This window comes from Camellia sinensis, chromosome 9, assembly GCF_055761805.1.
Source record: "Camellia sinensis isolate YWXY chromosome 9, ASM5576180v1, whole genome shotgun sequence".
Lineage (NCBI taxonomy): Eukaryota > Viridiplantae > Streptophyta > Magnoliopsida > Ericales > Theaceae > Camellia > Camellia sinensis.
Window position 1 is genome coordinate 164,325,401 of NC_138969.1, and position 22,803 is coordinate 164,348,203.

The 22,803-nt window shown below is 31.6% G+C and overlaps 2 protein-coding genes across 2 annotated transcripts; both read right to left on the reverse strand.

The window, feature by feature from the left end:
* Window positions 1-12,494: 12,494 nt before the first annotated feature.
* Window positions 12,495-21,411, reverse strand: LOC114317744 (retrovirus-related Pol polyprotein from transposon TNT 1-94). Its single transcript, XM_082887913.1, has 4 exons — window positions 15,079-21,411; window positions 14,399-14,563; window positions 13,191-13,256; window positions 12,495-13,030 (listed from the first exon to the last, which is right to left on the reverse strand). Exon 1 carries the CDS (start codon window positions 20,642-20,644, stop codon window positions 16,619-16,621), a length of 4,026 nt encoding a protein of 1,341 aa, XP_082744039.1. The 5' UTR covers window positions 20,645-21,411; the 3' UTR covers window positions 12,495-13,030; window positions 13,191-13,256; window positions 14,399-14,563; window positions 15,079-16,618.
* Window positions 12,788-14,761, reverse strand: LOC145788913 (uncharacterized). The gene is made up of 4 exons (XM_082889513.1): window positions 14,756-14,761; window positions 14,399-14,563; window positions 13,191-13,256; window positions 12,788-13,030 (listed from the first exon to the last, which is right to left on the reverse strand). Exons 1-4 carry the CDS (start codon window positions 14,759-14,761, stop codon window positions 12,788-12,790), a joined length of 480 nt encoding a protein of 159 aa, XP_082745639.1.
* Window positions 21,412-22,803: the final 1,392 nt, after the last annotated feature.

Sequence of the window (22,803 nt, forward strand, 5' to 3'; positions counted from 1 at the left end):
TTGCAAATTAAAACTTAAAACTAACAAACAAAAGTAATAAAAGAAGATATTATACGATTTTAGGTTTGAGTTTAGATTTTACATAGAATAAGAAAAGATACTATGGGGGAGGATGTATAATAAAAATATAGACTATTTGTATACGGTCCGGATCGGTTCCAATCCGGAACCGTGGGATTCAATCCGGAACCAATCCGTGAACTACGGATTTTTAATTATTCAATCCGGAACCGAACCACGGATTCAAAAAACCAATCCAAACCTATCGAATTGGACTAAACTGGATCGAATTACGGATTTCACGGATTCCTTGCTCAGCCCTATCTCAAACAAGGCATCTCAACCAAATCGACACGCGGGACAAGACCAACCTTCAATCTTTGTTTAATTGCAACATGGAGACGTGACATTAGCAGCTTCCTTCTCCATGGTTTTTTTTTTTTTTTTTTTTTTGGATAAATTACAAATATATCTACTGAGTTTTACTTAAAATACAGATTTTTTCTTATGATTTGAAAAATTATAAATATCCCTTTATTAAAAATTTTTATTTAACAGAATTAACTAAAAAAAATAAAATTCATAATTGCTCTCTTATACAATAATAAAATTATCTAAATTATTAATTGAAACATATTTTTAATATCATTAAAACTGTTAATTGATTTGATGATTTATTAATAAACGAGACGATTTATTATGAAATTAAAAACCTCAAGGGGTGTAATATAATTTTCAAAACTACAGGAGGCGATTTGTATTTTAATCAAATCTCAGGGGGTGTATTTGTAATTTATCCTTTCTTTTTTGTTGAAAAATATCACATGTGGAAGCTACAAAAAAATAAAAATAAAATAATAATTATAAATTAATGAGAAACTTTATAAATATTAATAATTAAATTTGTAATTTTTTTATGAATTTATAATTTTGTTTTTCTGACTTCACTGTATTGTAATAACTTTTTTTTTTTTTTTTTTTTTCTACAATACATTCATAATTGTTGATTTATCGAGACATAATCTAATAATTATATATTTTTAATACAGAAAAAAAGAAGAAGACATTCTGGTGCGAACACAACTATTTGCTTTGCTTCACCTCACCCATATGATTGAAAGGCAAAGGAGAAGTATTTTTAATTTCTACTTTATTATTATTATTAAATTTGAACTTTAACAAAATTTGTACCAAACAAGCTCCCTATAGAATATACAACAAATGCTCAAGTTTTATTTAGCAAAGAAATGAATAGATATGAGTGACGATTATAGTGATGAAAACTTCTATAGTTTAGATGCATCATCTTGCTGATAATGATATTGATAATTGCCAAAACCTTTTTAATATTATCTTGGAAATTAGGAGCCTATAGTTGTTAAATAAGATTTCGTTTTGAGCAAGCTCAATCATTAAATAAGGATTACTCAAGGAACATATAATTAAGGATTAATTATACTAACCACCCTTTATTATTATTATTTTTATTTCAAAATCTCACTTTGGCCCATTCATTTTCAATTTAGCAATTAATATTCCTTATCTTTTAAGTCAAATTTCAATATCACTGTTTCATTCTATCTATCTATTGCTAATGTGAATGACTAAAATTAAACATGAAGGAACTAAAATGAGATTTTGGTAAAAAATTAAAAGTGCTAATGATGTTAGAAAAATGTCAGACATAAGTTATATGATAAGTTCTGTCAATCTTATTAACTGCCGATTGATGAGAGGATGACATTGTAACTCCACATAAAGTGTAATGAGTTGATTTTTACAATTAAAAATAAAAGAATCAAAGTAAAAATTTGAGATACTAAGTGCAATTATTTCTGTAATTAAAGGTTAACATATAAATACCAATAATCTTACATGAATAATGAGAGGGAGAGGGAGAGGGGAATGCTTTTATAAAATTCATCATCCATTTCTGTACCTTCCAGTCATCCAACCATTGGAACTTGGAAGCTCAAGTATATATATTGGTGCTGTCATTAGCTATTTTAGTTAATTTTTTATGAGAAAATATGTAAAAAAAATATAAAAGGTAATGTGACAATTTGTAATGATTTTTTAATTTTTTTTAACTATTTTAGTCACTCCCCAAACAAGACAAATTTTACTTTTTCACTTTTTGTTAGTTTGAGTCAAGTTTTACCTTAATTCTTTGAAAATATAATTAACTTTCAAGTTTGATAAATCTTTTAGACGTTTATTTATTTTTTTACCAAATTAATTTTTATTATGTGTTTGGATAATGATCGTGTAAAATTAATTTTTTAAAATTAATCATGTAATTTTTATTAATTCTTATCAATTTTACATAATTTTATTATTGGTGGATAAAAATATTTTTAAAAAAATTAAAATATTTTTTTGACATTTATTTTTGCTAAATTAGCTTATATTTTATTAAATTAACGATTTTGCCCTTGAAATTAAACAATGGTATCTTTAATTGTTCTTATTTGGAACAAGATTCAAAATTCAAGGTGAAATGTATCTAAATTTAAAGGTACCAAAGTGATACGAGTCCCAAACTATAAGGACTGTTAGTGTAATTTGCCTTTCTTTAAAAATATTAGCTCTCAATTTTAAATTCAGACTCCAATTTTGATTTAGTTATTTTATTTAAATTGAAGGTTAGAAATCATATATTTTTAACATAAATCAATCACATTAGCAAATGTCAAAAAATTACACTAGTTTTAAGGTCAGTTCTGAGTTTTTGAAGCCCTGGGCGGAATCTTAACATAAGATCCTTTAGACATTTGCAGCAAAAAAAAATAAAAAAATAAAAATGTTTTTATATATAACCACCAAAACTACAAATTAAAATTAACTTTGATAAAGAGTAAAATTCATATTACAGTAAGTAAAAAATAATGAAAGAATATAAAATTAATATCAAATAAAAATTCAACAAATTGTAGCAAACTTACACAAGTATAATTAATCAAATTCCAACCTACAATCCAACAGAAAATTCAGCCCACAGGAATTCCAATCTGAAGACAAACTGACATAGTTACGGATTTACACAATATAAATTAAATCCTATCTAACGAAAATTAAACATAAATCGACAAATATTTTAACATTATTGAATTATAAAATTAATAAAGGGATCTAAACTATAGGAAGGGAAACTGTTTTGTTCCCAAGTGTGTGAACAAATTCAGAATTGATTGATCCAAAATCGTAGAATTCACAAAGTATGTCAACCTTTTGAATTATAAACTTCATTATTTTTGGGGGACTCAAAGCAAGGGCTCAAAAAAAAGTCTTGTCAATGCAATATGGTAAAACCCAAAGTCTTTTATTACTTGGTATGTTTGCTTGTACATTTGTTAGTATTCTTGGTACTATTATTTTATTTTAGACCTTTTTTATTTATATTTTTTGACTTAGGCCAAGTTTGGCATGATTGAAAAAAGATAAAAAGTCAAAAAGTCACTATCCTATTTAAGTCATATCATCTTATTTAAGTCACATCACCTCTCTAACACATCACTTCAAACCCAACCCAAACCCAACCCATATTTCATAAAAAGTCAAAAAGTGCACTTATTTAGTCTTCCCAAACTAGGCCTTAGTATTAGGGGTTTTTTTTGAGGGTCCTAAATTTCAACGCAAATTTGGAGATCCTAGGCCGCGGCTTGCTAGCCTTCGCTTAGGACCAATCCTAGGTAATTTGAATGGAATAATTAAATTGAATTATACTTATAATAGAATTAATATTGTTTAAATTAAAATAATAGAAATGAAAATAAAATATGAGTTGAGGTTAAAATATAATTTATCCATTAGTATATGAACAAGTTTGAATTTAATGACTTAGCCTGAGAGCTGAACATTGGGTTATTGGTAAACAATATGGATTCAGACCTTTTATTCAAAATCTATGATTTTGCCATTGATGGTCTAAAGATCCTTTCACAATTGGAGCTCCATCATCCTTATTTCCTACGGTTCTCTAACAAATATTAGGGGTATTCACATAAAGCACTTGAACTATTGCTAAGTATTATTTTGATTCCTCAAACTAATATATATATATATATATATATATGTAATTAAATTTTCTTAATTAGCAAAATATATCATATACATTTATTACATCGTGAGATTGCAAGTCATGTCGTATGATTTTGATTATTTAATGACAATATCACTTTATACACTAACAATAAATCTGTTTTCTATTTGAAGCCATAAGAAACTATTACAAAATTGAAATAAATTTTTAAAAAAATTGATGGATTTTTTTTTTTGAAATGGGATAGGAAGGTGAGTGGATGGGGCCACAGATTCTGATTTTATTTATTTATTTATTTATAAATATCGGAATGGTTTCTAATGGACTGTCAAAGAAATAAGGAAAAATTGCAGTTGAGTACACGTTTTTAATTTTTTTTTTATAAATCAGTGATAAATTTTATCAATTTTAATAATTAAAATTATAATTTTTTTCAAGAATTTGTAAATATTTTGTCAAAAGATCATTGATTTGCAATTTTTTCAAGAAATAATGAGTGTGATAAGTATAGAAAAGAGGAAGCAATTTGGTCATTTTATCAATGTGGGTAATATTTTGATAGTTAAATCATTTATTGCTCAGGGGATAGAGTAATAGTTTAAGGTGGTAAAGTAATAGTTTATGACAATTCAAGGGTATAAAATGATACTAGAGGTATATTACATTTTTTTTAATATAAAAAAGGGTGAATTAAACTAATAGTCTTTGTAATTTAGAACTTATAATACTTTAGTCCTTAACTTTTCAATTATGATACATTTGATTTTAAATTTTAAATTTTATTCTGAATGAGGACAACCAAATATGTTTTCTTTGCAAACTATCAATTTGAAGGGCAAAGTCGTCATATAATTTATTTTATGTTAATTAACTTGTATGTTGTTTGAAATATAATGACCTTTTTTTAATAAAAAATACTAAAACTTTCTTGGTTAAAATGTTCTATTTGGTTTGCTTTTCAAAATCTATTTTCAGAATTTCTTTATTATTTTAAGAAAATAACAATTAAATTGGTGAAAAAATATTTAAAACACATTATCTTTATATAATTTTATCTTTTGATGGAGTAGAAATAATTTTTTTTGATATTTATTTTTATTAAATAAGTTTCTATTTTTTTAAAAGTCAAACATGGCGACAATGTTTTGATGTCATTATTAAACAAATTCATTAAATAAAAAAATTCAAAACTTAAAACGCTTCATATACACATTAAAAGTCTAATAACCATTCATTACATGATAACTATCCAAAAATATCTGTTAACAACAAATACAAATATCTATTACATGATTACCATCCAAAAATATATATAAAAAAAACCTACCCATTACATAATCATTATCCAGACACATATTAAAAATTAATTTGGTAAAAAAACAAAAAAAAATTAAAAAAATTATCATTTTTATATAATTTTATCTTTAGTGGGTAGAAATAATTTTTAAAAATTCAAAAATAATTTTTTTATATTCATTCTTGTCAACCTAGTTTATATTTTATCAAATTGACGATTTTGCCTTTGAAATGAAGCAACAATATGTTTAATTGTTCTTATTTGAAACAAAATTAAAAATTCAAGATCAAATATATCACAATTAAAAGTCAAAGGCTAAAATAACACAACCTTATAAAAAATTTGGAAGGTCAAAATAATATTTGACAATAGTTTAGACTCGTGTAAATGCTCAAAATATTATTTGTGATCAAATTTATTTAATTATTTATTGTTCAAAAATGCTCAAAACTTTTAAAATATTACTTCAAATTTTATTTTAATGATATACTCCATCCGTCTCAAAATATTAGTCCCTTATTTTATTTTTTATTATCCCAAATATTAGTCAATTTTCAAAAATCAAGTACAAAAATAATATAAATTTTTTATTTTATCATTCTTTTAAATTCATTAACAATATAAAAAGAACAATTAGATATTGATATTTTTCAAAAAATATAATATTAAAGAATAATTTTAAAAAATTAATTTTTTTAAAATTGAATAATTATATTATTAAAAAAAATTAAATTCTCCCAGAGACTTTTATTTTGGGATAGAAGGAGTAGATAGTTGCATATGAGTTTTTGATTTGATGAACCTGTAACATCGCTGCTACATTTGAATCAAGATGTGATGTTCAAAAAAGGTATGATGTAAGTTGTAACAAAGGCAAGTGTGTAGAAAATTCATCATATTTAAAAAAGAAAAAAATATCAATTTAATGTATATTTTTTATTTAAAAAAATTACATATCAATAATAAATTTTATACTATTAATAATTATAAATTTTAACACCAATCTATAATAATTTTGTAAAAATTCAATATGCCATGAAAAACATCATGACATGATGTATTTTTCAAAAATTTCCTACGAGCAGATCTAAAAAGTTCATTAATATCTATATTATTGCATCATATATATATAAAGAAAATGATTTGTCCCTATAAAAAAATCCCCCTTAATCTCCCTAATTTTCAAAATGACGTCGTTTTGGGTAATTTTTTTTTTTTTTTTTTTGAATTTTAGGGGGATTAGGGGGCCAAAAATTAGAGGGATGTAGCAAGGTCCTATATATATATATATATATTTTAAATAATAATTAATTTAAAAATATTTTTTTTTATTTTTTTAAAAACAAATATAATATTATAATGTGATTGTGACATAAACCAATTAAATTATTATATACATTAAAGAACATTCAAAATAAATATATAAATTACACTGACACCCTCTGAAGTTTTTATTTAATACAAATCCTTCCTCACGTTTGAAAAATTACATTTCTCTCCCTGAGGTTTGTAATTTCATTAAAAATTACTTCCTGAATTGCTGATGTTATCCTCTAAAATTTTCTAAATGACTATTTTGTCATATTTTCTACAATTTCCTTTTCTTATCATTATGGTTACATTCTACAATTTTTCATCATTAAATTCTATCTAAACATATTTTTATTGAATGATGATATACATGATTTATATTTATAACAATATCACTATCACAATATTTTTATAATATTTTTTGTATAAATTTTTATATATGCATAGAATTTTTCATTTTTATTCCCACTATCATTTTTCTATCTTATCTATTCACCCACATTTATTACAGTATTATCAAATGCCGTCATTCACATTTATTACAGTATTACTAATTTTTTTATATTTTTATATGTTTTTGTATTTAGTGAATTTAAAAAAAAATCACAAAATATTATACTTTTTAAGTATATCTAAATTAGGTATATTTAAAAAAGGAAAAAAAATTGATTAAAATATTTTTAAAAATTCAGTAAAAATAAAAAAAATAGGAAAAATAAAAAATTTTATTTTTTGTATAAGTTAACCAAATAAGATAATTGTTATTTCTCTTAAAATAACATGAACAAAATATCAGTATTATTTTATTTTTTTATATACATAAAAATTAAGAGACAAATATATTATTTTAATTTAATAAGGGGTAATTATAATTTTTTAAATAAAAAAAAAATCTGTATTAAACAAAAATTTCAAAAAGTGTTAGCGTAAATTATCTAAAATAAAAAGAGTGAGATCATAATGGCCCCACGTACCCAATTCAATTGGACCGTCCAAATCCACCTTAGCGTACCGGAGACAATCAATTACGAGCATGATTCGTGTGACGTCATTTGCCCTTCGTCATCTGTAACTTTAAAGCATGTTAAAAAGTTCTAGATCAATAATTTATTTTTAAAAAATGGATAATAAGACAAAAATAGCACACCACGTTTGAAATTCTTTTGCTTTCAGATCTTTTTTTAAACGGTAGGACAATTAAGGTTTTTTTTTCGTATTTTTTTTATTTTTAGTTTATTTTTTAATATTTTATAATTTTTTTTTAAATACATCTAAATAGTAAGAATATAAAAAAATGAATTGAAAACTCAAAAAATTGTTTTAAAAAACTCCAAACCAAATAGAGGAAGAATTCAAAATTTGTGTGTTGGATTTTGAATTTTATTATAGAGTTATAGAGAGAAAAAATTAGAAGAAAAAATAAAATAAAATAAAATCATAAGGGAATTAATTTTTTAATAATTTTTTGAATTACAAAAAGACATATAAAAAATAAAAAGAATAAATTGATTTTTTGTATTAACTTTTAGTTAATTTAACACGTTCTCAAATAAGGCTTCAATCTTAAATTCAAACTTGTACGAGTTTACAAAATGTTTTAACTTTGATTTTTCGAGCAAATCTCAAATGAGTTTTAGTTACGTTGTTAACAATTTACACGTGCTTAATGTTCTTTATAATATATAAATTTATGGAGCTGAGTGATAAAGATTGTTCAAATTTAATTTAAAAAGTAAGCATTAAAATGTATACAAATTTAATTTATCTTTTCAATGAGTGAAATACAAATGAAATTTATATAAATTGATTTGTGTATAATATTATTTTCTCTCACAAGTCTCTTGTTAAATTTAAAGTCAAAACACAGTGTACAAGTATTAGCTGTACCGAGTGAAGGAAAATATGTATCAAGAGGAGAAAAAAAAGTAACAAAGACAGCTAGCCAATTGCATTTTGCAAAGAAAAGTGATCAATTATATAATAATTATCATGTGTTAGACTTAGACTTAGACTTTGTACCGTCTACTCTTATCTGAAACCTGAAATTACTTGGTGATTGTTGGGTCACCTAAACCCATTCAATTGTTCACTAATGAAATTGAGACATATTTTATTACCACTAGGTACTATCATTAATTATTGGAGCCAATTAAAGATTTTTAGAAGAAGAGTATTCATGTAACGATGAAAAGTTGTTAAAAAAAATAAACGTTAAACACATGCTGATATAAATGGGCAAATTTCATTTTACACCATTTTATATTTTTAGTGCGGTTAATAACACAATAATTATTACTTTAGACCCTTATTTTTTATATTTTTTATTACAATAATAATTTTAAATAAAATTATTACAAACGACATGAATAAAATTGGATTATCCCATCTCACAATTAACCCTCCACCGAATCATAGCATACGGTTTTGAGAGTATCTACTTCCATCACTACCTACACACTTCAAAATTTCCAAAACCTACACACACCAGCGGCAAGTCTTCTTCGGCGGTAAATATTTCCCAAAAAGCTTTGGATAGTTCGCACTCCCTTAGCAATGGCAATGAGTAAATTTTTTTTCCAACAACTCCAATATCGTGAGACCAATAAAGCATCACAATGTTAGCTCAGAGGAGGTTTTAGAAATATTTTAAATTTTGGAGGTAAGGGCTCAAAGAAATGGAAGCTCTAAAGTATTAATTTGAGTGCTATTCAACACTCTTGTATTTTACATTTATTTTGACGTATGATTATTTAATAATTTCAATCAATCTTAGATTTTGAATCTAGTTGCAATTAGATTCAGTCTTGTAATGTTGTTTAGGAAATTGACAGTGGGTCTCAAATGAAGGAATTAAAGTGAGATTTTAGTAGAAGTGTAAAAATAATAAATGTAAGGGTAAATTATACTTTTAATCCTTATAATTTGATCTAAATTTTACTTTGCTCTATATTGTTTCAAATGAATAATTTGATCTTTACACTTCAATTCTAGTTTTAATTTAGCATTTTCATTCAAGTTGGAAGTTAAAATTAGCAATTTTGAGACACTTGTTAGTTTCCTGAAGTGTACATATAATAATAATAATAATAATAATAATAATAATAATAATAATAACAAGAAATTTACATGAAATGACCAAATTGAAACTACTTTGAGGATTAAATTGTTTAACTTAAAATAATAAGAACCAAAGAAAAATTTGGGCCAAACTATAAGGGTGAAAAGTGTAATTTATCTTAAATATAATTAATTGGCTATTCTTGGTTAATTTTTGAAACGGTGTTACAAAAATAGATCCAATTGCAACTTGACTGAAGCACAAAGGATTGATTGGGATAATTAAAAGGTCCGTAGTTAAAGTGTAAGGATATAAAGTGAAATTTATCTTAATTATACTTGGCACCTCTGCACTTTTACTGTCAAATTGCAATGTGACTTTTCCTTTGAATTTAATTCACAGACGGAGCGGTAAAATTACAGCTTAACTTAAAACATGAGGGATTAATTGTTACAACTAAAAATAAAAGGATCAAAATGAGATTACCAATTCTTAATTTTTAAATTTATGCAATGGCACTTTAGGATGAGATTATGAGTACGGTGAAATTGAGTGAGGAAATTATTAGTTGTGGTGATATTAGATTAGAGATGTAAGATGAAGTGTGTTTATTTATATAATAGTGTGGTGGTATTTGTTAAATCTATAAAATTACCTAAAAACCCTCCTTTTATATAATATAATTTTATTGAATTTTATAAAGTGGAGGGCAAAATGATATTTTAACCATTAATTTGTGTGAGAGAAATTGAGTGAGGAAATTATTAGTTGTGGTGATATTAGATTAGAGATGTAAGATGAAGTGTGTTTATTTATATAATAGTGTGGTGGTATTTGTTAAATTTATAAAATTACCTAAAAACCCTCCTTTTATATAATATAATTTTATTGAATTTTATAAAGTGGAGGGCAAAATGATATTTTAACCATTAATTTGTGAGAGAGGATTAACTATTCCAACCCTCCAACGGGAATGTTAATCCCACCATGAGCGGGGATTCATACTCTCATGGAATAACTAATCTCATGATATTTTATTACACATGAATTATCAATCCAATCCTCCCTTCCGAACTCCCAATCAAATGTAGCCTTAATGGGTTATGTGTTAACGTTTCTTCTTCCTCCTTTCTTCTTTCTTCTTTCTCTTTTTATTTTATTTATTTATTTATTGGTACAAATGGTATAGGTTTCACACTTGCAACAACTTTTGCTCGTCCCATTCTTAAATTGGAGAGATATGGCTTAGGCTACTTTTTTTTTTTTTAATATTGTTTTTATATATCAAATGAACACGTATTGAGCAAGTTAATAAGGCTTGATTCGTTGTATTTTGTCTTCTGGTTTCATTATTTGCAAAACATTATTTTCATACTTTCACAAAGTTTATTTTCTTTTTTTGTATACATAGGGGAATCAACGTGCTGATAGTTTAGCTAAACTTGTCCAATAAGTCTATGTGAACAAATGGGGATTACAGAAATGTAACATACGTAGAAGTTCTAGAACACAACCCTTATGAAACATCTATGTTATGTTGAAAAGTCTAGATGTACAGAAGGAATAGAGCATAGAATGCACACAGGTGTGAGATAAATGTTCACAATTATAGATGTGAACATGTTCTTAACTTCAAATGCGAATATTTTTTTGTCTCATATCTGCATTTTGTGTTTAATTATTTCTGTGCAGATAGCACAATTGTGTTCTATTATGTGATTTTCTCTATGTTAGAAACACTGCTGAAAATTGTTTGCTTTCTCCCCAATTAGTAGACTGGCATATTTGGTTTGGTTTTCATAATATTTTTCTATTAAAAAAAAATCGTGGAAAAAAAAAAATCCAACACACCTATTATTTTTATATAATTTTATCTTTTTGGATGATAGAAATAATTTTTAAAATATATTTTTAATATTTATTTTTCTGTTTTTTTAAAAAAATAAAAAAATAGTTTCAGAAAATCAAACCAAACATAGCTATGAATTAAAAATTATATGTTGTGATGTTAGGGTTTATACACCAAGCTTGCATAGAGGACTTGCACATTTCACCCTTCTTGTTCAAAACTAGAACCATAATAACTAATAAGGTCCTCTACTATTTTTTAATTTATTTTTTTAGAAATTATACTATTGATGTCTCTAATTTAAATAAAATTTCACTTTACTCCATATTTTCAATGTCATCAATTTAAACTCCACACTTCTAATTATGTTTCAATATAGTCTCTCCATTACTAGTCAATAGTATTTTGAATGAAAAATTTCACGTGCTACTCATATTATAAATTACACTGATAGTTCTACAATTTTTTTTTTTTTTTAAAAATTTACTTTAATTTCTTTAATTTTACACTTGTTTTTGGTCCAAAATGTTAATAACAATTGACGGTGTAAAAGGGAAATTTCACTCAAAGTCAAAGTAAAGGAACCTATGATATAATTTACCCTTCCCTTTTGGGGGCAACAGTAAGAATCAGCACTTGCTCCACCCACCCTTTTAGAAATTCTTATACCACTGCCAGCTGCCTAGAATTACTTTGGCAAGTTTTCTTTTTTTTTTTTTGGGATCGGACAGAGGGTGCGTTTACACTTTAATTTTTAAATTTTTTTTTTTAATTTTAAAATCCTTGTGTCTTGTGTTCCTTCCCGTGCCCATATACATGCTTATTAGATCTTAATCATTCTTACATAAAGAATGAAACACTTGAAATTCTTTGCATATACACATCTGTGTTTGGTTGGGAGATGTTAGAAAGAATTTATAAATGGAAAGAGAAAAAGTAAGTGAAATGTGAATAAAAAATTTCACCTGGTTTTACACACTTGTTTCCTTTTCTTTTCCAAATCCTTTCTCAAATATCCAAACTAAATACAGCGTTAAGGAGAATATTTGGAGGTGAGAACCTGGGGCTTCTGCTAGAAATTCAGAACAGCACTAAGACTACATGGTTTATCGACTCAAATGGCAGTCGATTGTTGAATCCCTATCCAAATCAAACTAGATGAATAATCCTAACAATACATTTCCATCATATAACACTACAGACTGTACATACATACATACATTGTCATAGCTAATATTGGGATGGTGCGACCAAAGGCACAGAATGACCAACTTCTGTGGTCCACGAGTGCTCATCGACATTTATACTTTTTGGCATGCTGCAAGGGTCAGGAGACTCAGTTGACATAATAGGCGGTGGACGTAACTGAAAGAATGATTTGTTGCCTTCGCCATAGCCCCCTATGCAGATTGTGTCACCCCGGCCATGCCATGTCCCATCTTGGACATTGTTCATCTCCAATGTTCTAGATTCCTGATTTGTATAACTAGATTATTAATTAATCATTTCCAAAAAATATAATAAGAAAAATAAGAACTATGTTGGAAAAACTCAAATGGAAGAAATATGTAATTTAAATTTATTTTCATTTTATTTTAACATGTAGTTGTTTAATCAAAAATTTCAAACAAACCTGACATAATGTGCAGCAAGGGCATACAAGATAGTAGCCACAATCATCTAGTGAACTATCACTACCCTGTAAAACAATTTTTACCAAAAGATGTCAGCCTGCTCAAGATGTTTTTAAGAAGTGAAATTAACCAAAAAATGGCATTGGCTATGCAAACACAAGTCAGTTAAGAAACACATCTTTGAAAATTATATACTAATTATATGAAAGGATAAGGAAGGAGTGTATGAAGTCAAAAGTTCGATTTGGTCATATAAGAGATTGAAATAAAAGCAAATTTGAATCCTTTTCAATGGAAGCAATATAATTCATATGTACAAGAATGTTTAGACTTTCCAGAAGAAGCATATTTGTAATCTTGGATTTCTGTTTCTGTTAGACACGCCGCTCAACCTCTACCTGGAAGTATTGTCCTCTATGGCCCAATCCAACTGCTAGCCTTGCTAGTTGTCCATTGGGTTCCAATCCAAAAAATGCCCCCACAACAAATGATCTTTGGCTCTGATACCATGTTCAACGCTCTAACTCAAGGGTTTGTCCCTATGGCCCTGTTCAACAGCTGGCCTCAAGGGTTTGTCCCTTTGGGCTCTAACTCAAAAGGCGCCTCCACAATGGAGGTGTCATGCGCCGTCTTATAGGTTCCATCCTAGACATCATCTATAACTGATGTGAGACGCTAAAAGTTCCAGTACATTTGCACGTGCAGGGATTAGTTCTTGAGAACAAGTACTAATGTGCACACTAAAGGAATTTCATTCATTGGTACGGCTCAGATCATAATCAAAGAAATGTGTATTGAGGGGAGAAAAAGTTAGCAACCAAGCTTGATAGGGAAAAAGAGTTTACAAATGATGAGAATAAAAAAATAATTAGGAGACACATGACATAAAACATTACAAATTAAGTTTTAAATTAATCGGTAATGTGTTTCCTAAACAAATGTATTGATAGATATAAACAATCAAGTTATTACACTCACTAAAAACTTTTAAACTTTTAGATGAGTTGGTGACTAACAATTCAACATGGTATCAAAGCAAGCAATAGATCGTGTGTTTGAATCTCACTGCTAACCCGATAATTAAAATATTTGCATCTATTTAGCCTGCTTAGAGTCTCTAGTAGCTTAAGCTTTGAGATGAGTAGGTGGTTGACAATTCAACCAAATGCAAAATCCATAAAATATGAATATCTAAGGAGAAACTCACCCTGATGTTAAACTTCTTCTTAATTTTTGTACGGTAAAATCCCAAATATGTTCCAACTAAGATGGTGAAAGCACCACCCAAAAATAGAAAGCAATTTCTCTTTGTCACAACAAAGGCTATGCAGTTGAGAAATGCAGCAGCAGCAAGAATGAAATACACAATTCCCTGCAAAATTAGAATGAGAAATGAAACTTATTATAAATGTTTCAGACTTTTAGAAACATATATGACAACTGAAATGTAGGAATGAATATACAGAACAAAAAATGATTCAGTGTCCCCAGTACTTAAAATGATAATTTCAACAGCAATATCAGTTAGCATATGTAAATAAATGGATCATCGGTCATAGCTTACTAACATTGCCAGAACTGTGACATAAGTTGACTTGAAAAGCTACTACGGAGTGAATGGTAAGTGTCAAGCCACGTGGGTAGGCTTAAACTAATTTGAAATGGCTTAGACAGCATAAAGGTTCAGCACTAGGATTATCTGGGAACTTTGGTAAATATAAGGTGCATTTAAGGTTCTGAAAATATAAGAAACGAAGAAAACAAAATGTCGGACCAATTCATCAGAGATTTTATTAAGAATTCAACTTCTGATATTTAAATTTTCTTTCTTGGTGTTAACTGAAAAAAACACAGAATATGCAGCGGATTAAAATGATCAGATCATACCTTCTTGATGATAGAACCTTCTTGGATAAATCACGTGCTTCCAGGAAACTTCTTGATGAACCAACCCAGCAGTGGAGTGATATCACAGATTGAATATCACCCACACTAACCACAGTGTCAAAGACTTGATCGTTGTGTTTTTGGGAGAGAGTCAGAATGTGGGTAGAAAAACAGACTACGTTGTTTTTCCTTTTTTTCAGATTACCCATAACCATATCAGATATTTAATATATTATAATATCTATCCATATCAGTTAAGATACAGATAATATCTAATATATATTATATCTATCTATATCAGTTCAAACTGATAACGTCTGTTTCAAGAGTGGTTATCCTAAATAGGTTTGATTTCAAAATCAAAACCTATTTGGATAAGGATCAAATGTTAAATTTAAATGGTCATGCCACATGGGCGCCCATTACTAACATCTCCCACTCGCACATGAGTTGGCATGACACTGCCACATCTCTATCTCAATCTCCCCAAAAACGAACAATCTCATACTAGCCAATGCACCGTGCGACCGCTGAGAACACCTGCAAGTGGGAGCTCTATACTAGAAACTCAACATGAGTCAGCATAGAGACATCAACCCAAAAAGAACAGAAATAGTGTCTCATGTACCCAGACCCATCTAGCTACATCAGTCCAAAAACATCTCTAATCCCTCAAAGAGCATGTTTGACTTTCCTAGGTCCCGCATTATATTCACACCCAATCAGCATCCTATAAAGAGCGATGTGAGTTGTCGACAGTGAATATAGAGCAGAGATGTAGAACTAGATGATCTTCCCTTCACCCTCATATCATTCAATTTGAAATTGACCGCTTTCCCAGTAATGTCCCTTAAAGCCGAATCATACATGACCGCAGGCAACATACCAAAGTAGCTGAACATCAACTCCTCATCTTATGACATAGTCAAAGGTCACAAAAGGCACAAAGTAAAGTCAAAAAAAGACTTTTAGGACTCACACGGTGAAGAAGCAGGGATCCATTCTTTCACCTCGCTAACGGGTCGATAAGCACATGCAGTATGAATGCATGTTATAGTGGAGTTACTCTTCCAAAGAGTGATGTTAAACTCACACACCATACAGATCTTAGTCTAGTCGCTCTTAAGCGCACGAGTCGCTTCCTAGCGTCTAACTCGAATTCTCTATTTGCTCGCCTCTCAGGCATCAAATGAGATCTCGCATCTGGCTATCCATAACAGACATATCATGGAAAAGTGGGTACTCTCATATCCATGGTCGGTCTCTAACAAGACCTCATCTTGGCTTCAACCAAGGCGACATAGCTAGTGGATAATTTTAGCTTCTAGTCTCATCCTTACTCGCTACCCAGCGCTAAGGGCGATTGCTCGTGTGAGTGAGCCAATCTTGCCTGCTAACATCAATTTAATTGTTTTGTGTATGCTAATTCACAAACCATTACTAAAAGTAGTAAACATAAATGTGTGATAGAAACAAGTATGAATACTAATGGCATTAATATCCCCAAAAAAAAAGAGTTCAACTGAATACACATAAAAAATCACCACCTACGTAGTCCTAAAGCCCTAACATGAGTAAGATAAACATCTCTAGCAATGGGCTTAGTCAAAGGGTCCGCAACCATGCGACTTGTAGGGATGTGCTCCAGGATCACTTCTTTCTGCGCCAAAATATCTCTGATAAAATTAAACCTCACATCAATGTGTTTGGTTCTGCCATGGTATTTAGGATCCTTAGCGTAAGCGAGTGCAGCCATGCTGTCACAATGGATAGTCACAGGATCTGAAGTGTGTGTGACAACATCCAAATGCTGAAGGAATCTCCTCAACCACACGGCTTCCTGAACGGCAGATGAACAAGCCACAAACTCAGCCTCCATGGTCGATAAGGCGATGCAGGATTGCTTCTTACTGCTCCAAGAAATAGCACCATCGCTAAGCATGAAAGCATATCCTGAAGTAGACTTACGCTCATCTAGGTCTCCTCCCCAGTCAGCATCACAATAGCCAACTAGATGTAGATCTGAACTCTGGTAGCAAAGTGTGTAATCTGCAGTTCCTCTAAGATATCGTAATATCCTCTTAACTGCTTTCCAATGAGCTGGTCCTGGGTTGGATTGGTAACGACTCACCAATCCGACTGCATAACAAATGTCAGGACGTGTACACATCATAGCATACATCAAGCTTCCAACAGCATTTGCATAGGGAACACGGGCCATCTTTTCATTTTCTTCTTGAGTCTTAGGACCCATATCAAGGCTTAGGCTCTCGCCTTTTGCAACAGGAGTGTCAATGGGTTTGCAGCTCTGCATCTGGAACCGCTCTAGAATAGTCTTAATGTAAGTCTCTTGAGACAAACCAAGAAGTCTCCTAGAGCGATCCCTGAGGATCTTAACACCGAGCACATAGCTCGCCTCACCCATGTCCTTCATTTCAAATGTAGAGAACAACCACATTTTAGTGGCGACAATCATCTCCTTGTCATTTCCAGCCAATAATATGTCATCTACATATAATGACAATATCAGAAAAATGTCCTTGGACCGCTTAACGTACACACAGTGATCTTCATCAATCATCGTAAACCCATTTGAAATAATGGCTCGATGAAATCTCAGATTCCACTGTCTGGATGATTGCTTTAAGCCATAAATAGATCGTTGAAGCTTGCAAACTTTGCGCTCCTGACCTACTGCCACAAAGCCTTCTGGTTGATCCATATAGATCTCTTCATCCAATTCTCCATTGAGAAATGCAGTTTTAACGTCCATCTGATATAGCTCTAAGTCCAACTGAGCTACTATGGCCAGGATTAGGCGAATAGAGGCAAACCTTACAACTGGTGAAAAAGTTTCCTCATAGTCCACACCCTCTCGTTGGGTGTAACCTTTCGCCACTAGGCGAGCCTTATACCTTTCTATGGAACCATCCGCCTTGCGCTTGATTTTGAGAACCCATTTGTTCCCAATAGTCTTGCGCCCTAGCGGCAAATCAACCAAGTCCCAGACATGATTTTTCTTCATAGACTCTATTTCTTCTTCCATTGCAATACTCCATTCTTTACTAGCAGGGGATGAGAGAGCCTCTTTGAGATTCTTAGGCTCCATCTCATCACTCGGAGCAATCATGAATGCTTCCCCTTCAATCTCAAAACGACGACGGGGTATAGCTCCACGTTTGCTTCTACGTAGTTGAGAATCCTCATCCATTGGATCCAATCCATGGGTAAGTAGATCGCTCCCACTGTCCCTAGGAGCTTGAGGAATTATTTCCTCATTCTCTACTAAGCTACTAGGTGCGCCTTCAAGTAGATCCTCCATCTCGTAGAATTCTACTTCTCTAGTTACCTCACCTCTGCTAGGGAAATCCTCCTCTAGGAAATCCACATCTCGCGACTCAATTTCAGTCACACTTCCATCCGGATGCTCCCCAACAAACACATAGCCCTTAGAATGCTCACTATAGCGAATGAAGATACACTTCTTTCCTCTAGGGCCCAACTTCCCAAACTTATGAGAAGCGTTGTGTATGTAAGCTGCCGAACCCCAAGGCCGCAAATTGCCCAAATCAGGCTTTTTGCCAGTCCACATCTCATATGGGGTGGAAGGAACTGATTTGGAGGGCACACGGTTAAGGACGTAGGCAGCAGTCAACAAAGCATCTCCCCAATAAGAAATTGGAAGATTAGCTTGCGCCATCATTGATCTAACCATGTCAAGCAATGTGCGATTCCTTCTCTCCGCTACACCATTTTGTTGCGGAGTCCTAGGAATTGTCAATTGCCTGATAACTCCTTTTTCCTCACAGAGCACTTTAAATTGCTCAGATAGATACTCACGTCCTCGGTCAGTCCTTAGAGCTTTAATGCTCTTGTCTAATTGATTCTCAACCTCATTAACATACCGTCTAAAGCAATCCAATGCTTCTGACTTGTGAGAAATCAGATAAACATGACCAAAACGTGTGCAATCATCTATAAATGTGATGAAATAGGGGGCTCCATGCCTTGCCCTCACATTCATTGGTCCACATATATCAGAATGAATAAGTTGCAATGGGATAGATGCCCTTATGGCTTTCCCAAATGGTTTTCTTGTTGCCTTTCCAGCAAGACAGTGCTCACAAGTAGGCAAAGTGACTCTAGCGAGTGGGCCTAAAAGACCTTCTCTAGCCAATCTAGTCATCCTGTCTTGCCCTATGTGGCCTAATCTAGCATGCCATCTCATAGAATCATTATCACAAAAAAATGCAATATTAGAAATAGAGCCATTGGCATTTTTATTGATACTAGAATCATCCACATCCAAAACTAAAAAACCATCTGAAAGATAACCAAAACCATAAAAAATTGTTCCCAAAAAAATGCTAACACCATTATTCTCAAAACAAAAGCTAAAACCAAGGCTCATCATGCTAATAACTGAAACTAAGTTTCGCCGAATATCCGGAGCATAAAGAACATCATGAAGATACAAGGTGCGCCCTCGTCGCATTTCCAGCTTGAATGTGCCTATGCCAAGCACCTCCACACTGGACTCGTTCCCCATGTAAACTTTTCTGCTCCCAGCAGGTACTCGACGATACTCAACGAACCCTACTCTGTCCCTCGCGATGTGGTCTGTTGCTCCGGAGTCTACAACCCAAAAATGAGGAGAATGAGCAATTAATGCTTGACTAGACACAAAGCATTGAATGCGAGAAATTAAGTAAGGGAGTACCTTCTTCTGCTCAGGGCAATCCCGAGCGAAGTGTCCTTCTTTGTTACAGTTAAAGCATGTCAATTTAGCCTTTGCCTTCTTACCACCTCTCTTGCCCCTACGCTTGAAATTTCTAGCGCCATTGGGCTTAAGCGCAGCCGCTGCTTGCTTCTTGGGGGCACCTTTTGCTTTTCCACGTTTGAACTGAGAAGTCCTACGTGAGCTTGACTCAACCACCATAGCAGAACCATCAGACTTAGCCGCCTCAAGGCGCTCATCCTCTAGCTCCAAATGACGCGATATGTCTTCGAATGTTTTCACACTCTCATTATGCATCATGTTCTGCTTCATCTGCTCCCAAGAATTTGGCAGAGAGCATATCACAGCCTGTACTTGCTGCTCTTGAGTCAAATTATGCCCAGCAGCCGCAAGCTCACGTATCATGGCTGACATGACTCTCAAATGCTGCTTCATCGAGTGATGCGCCCTTTTCTGATATGAGTCAAACTTCATAGTCAGCCCACGTAGCTTTGCCAAAGAGGTAATACCAAACTTTTGCTTGAGAGCTTCCCACATCTCAAATGCAGTCGGGCAATGCTCAAACTCACTAATCAAGTCGTTGTGCATGCTGCTCAACATAGTAAAGCGCGCACACCGATCTTTGTTACGCCAAGTCTGAAAGGCTTCAAGATCACGACGATGTTGAGCTGTATTGCCCTGCTCTGGCTCAACCATCACTTGTTCAAGTGTGGTCAACACTTCTTGCTCATTGAGGAGGTATTGGATCTTACGGCGCCATATGTCGTAATTGTCGCCATCCAATTTCTCTCCCTTAGTTAAGTCTGCCACCACTGACTTAGCAGCCATTTCTACATACAGAGTAAATAAAAATGCGCAGGGGATATTAATGATAGCAACACAAAACAAAATATTTTGCAGCAAAAAAGAATCTAAATTAAATAATGATAATTTTACACATGTCTCAAGATCGAAAATTTGCTATGCTCGTAATCATCTCTTGCGCCTCTAGTGATAATTATCAAAATTTAATTTCATTCCATGCGCAAAAAATAATCAAACAATCTCCCACTATTTATGGCATATACAAAGCATGATAAATTCCATACAATAGCATCTCAATATAAATTTGCAAACAACTCATGCTATATTTATTTAATGATGGAATTCAAATAAATAAATAAATAAATAATCATGCTTTAATTGCAACATATTAAAAAATCAAAAAAAATTGTATTTAATATGCAGATTATGCCATAATTAAAGTGTACATCATTTTTTGAAATTTTCTGGAATTTTCTGAAATTTTCTGGAATTTTCTGAAATTTTCTGGAATTTTAAATAACTAATTAAACACACATAAAATTAGAAATAAAAAATCCAGAAACTAGTAAACAGAAACAATATTCAGATTATGCCATAATTAAAATGTACATTGTTCTGAAATATTCTGAAATTTTTCTGAAATATTCTGGAATTTTAAATGACTAATAAATACACATAAAATTAGAAATAAAAAATCCAGAAACTGATAAAATGAGACAATATTACCAGTAAATAATAAAACCTTTCAGAAGTCTACAATAAATATTTCAGCCCCAGAAAATTATTTATGCAATACCAGAATCATTTTAAAGCATAAAAAATGAATTATTAACACAGGAAAAATAATTTATATTTTCTGAAAATTTTCAAAATTTTACAGAATGTAGAAAACTTAATTCTGAGTCTAACAGTATAAGCCACGCATAAAACAAATATGTAATGAATTAATTATGATCATTTAACGCAGTTCAGAATTAAAAACAAAACAAACAGTGCCTAATCGCCAGCAGCCAAGCCAGCCGAGGAAAACGGCGCGGCTCAGCACGCGGCTCGGCTCGAGGCTCGGCTCACGGCTCGGCTAGCGGCTCAGCACGCGGCTCGGCTCGCGGCTCAGCGCGCGGCTCGGCTCGCGGCTCAGCGCGCGGCTCGGCTCGCGGCTCAGCGCACGGCGCGCGTGCGTGGCGCGGAGGGCGCGCGCGTGACTGCGCCGCTGACGCGCGCGTGAAAGCGCGTGCAAGCGCGTCGGGTGAGCAGCTGGCGCGTGGAGGCGCGTGGCTGCGCGTGGAGGCGCGTGGAAACGGCCCACGGCGTCAGGTGGCGCGTGCAGGCCACGCGCCGCCTTCCAGGGTGTTTTCTGGTCCGATTTTTGTACTGCCGGACTCCTTTTTTCAAAATAAAACTATTTATGATATGAAAAAAGACATTAAAGAACATAAAAAAATATTTTTATGCTCCTAATCTGAAAAAAAAAAATTTCTACAAATATTCATGTGTATAATATATACATATACATATAAAAGTATACACATGAGGAAAACACGAAAATATCCATTAACAGGCTCTGATACCAATGTTAACTGAAAAAAACACAGAATATGCAGCGGATTAAAATGATCAGATCATACCTTCTTGATGATAGAACCTTCTTGGATAAATCACGTGCTTCTAGGAAACTTCTTGATGAACCAACCCAGCAGTGGAGTGATATCACAGATTGAATATCACCCACACTAACCACAGTGTCAAAGACTTGATCGTTGTGTTTTTGGGAGAGAGTCAGAATGTGGGTAGAAAAACAGACTACGTTGTTTTTCCTTTTTTTCAGATTACCCATAACCATATCAGATATTTAATATATTATAATATCTATCCATATCAGTTAAGATACAGATAATATCTAATATATATTATATCTATCTATATCAGTTCAAACTGATAACGTCTGTTTCAAGAGTGGTTATCCTAAATAGGTTTGATTTCAAAATCAAAACCTATTTGGATAAGGATCAAATGTTAAATTTAAATGGTCATGCCACATGGGCGCCCATTACTAACACTTGGACATCCAGGAATGAATAGTTCATGAACAGACAAATATGTTAAAAAGAGTAGGCAGCTAATTATGGGTGTTAAAAAAAGGAAAAAAGTTTGGAAAGCCCAATTTGGGGACTTTCATGACTCTC

Excerpts from the sequence above, each read along its gene's own strand:
- LOC145788913 (XM_082889513.1), bottom strand. Across the intron at positions 13,257-14,398 it reads AGAAGAAGTTTAACATCAGG|GGTAGTGATAGTTCACTAGA; the intron begins GTGAGTTTCTCC and ends ATTGTTTTACAG. Across the intron at positions 13,031-13,190 it reads CTTGCTGCACATTATGTCAG|GAATCTAGAACATTGGAGAT; the intron begins GTTTGTTTGAAA and ends TATACAAATCAG.
- LOC114317744 (XM_082887913.1), bottom strand. The coding sequence starts at position 20,644 with ATGGCTGCTAAGTCAGTGGTGGCAGACTTAACTAAGGGAGAGAAATTG.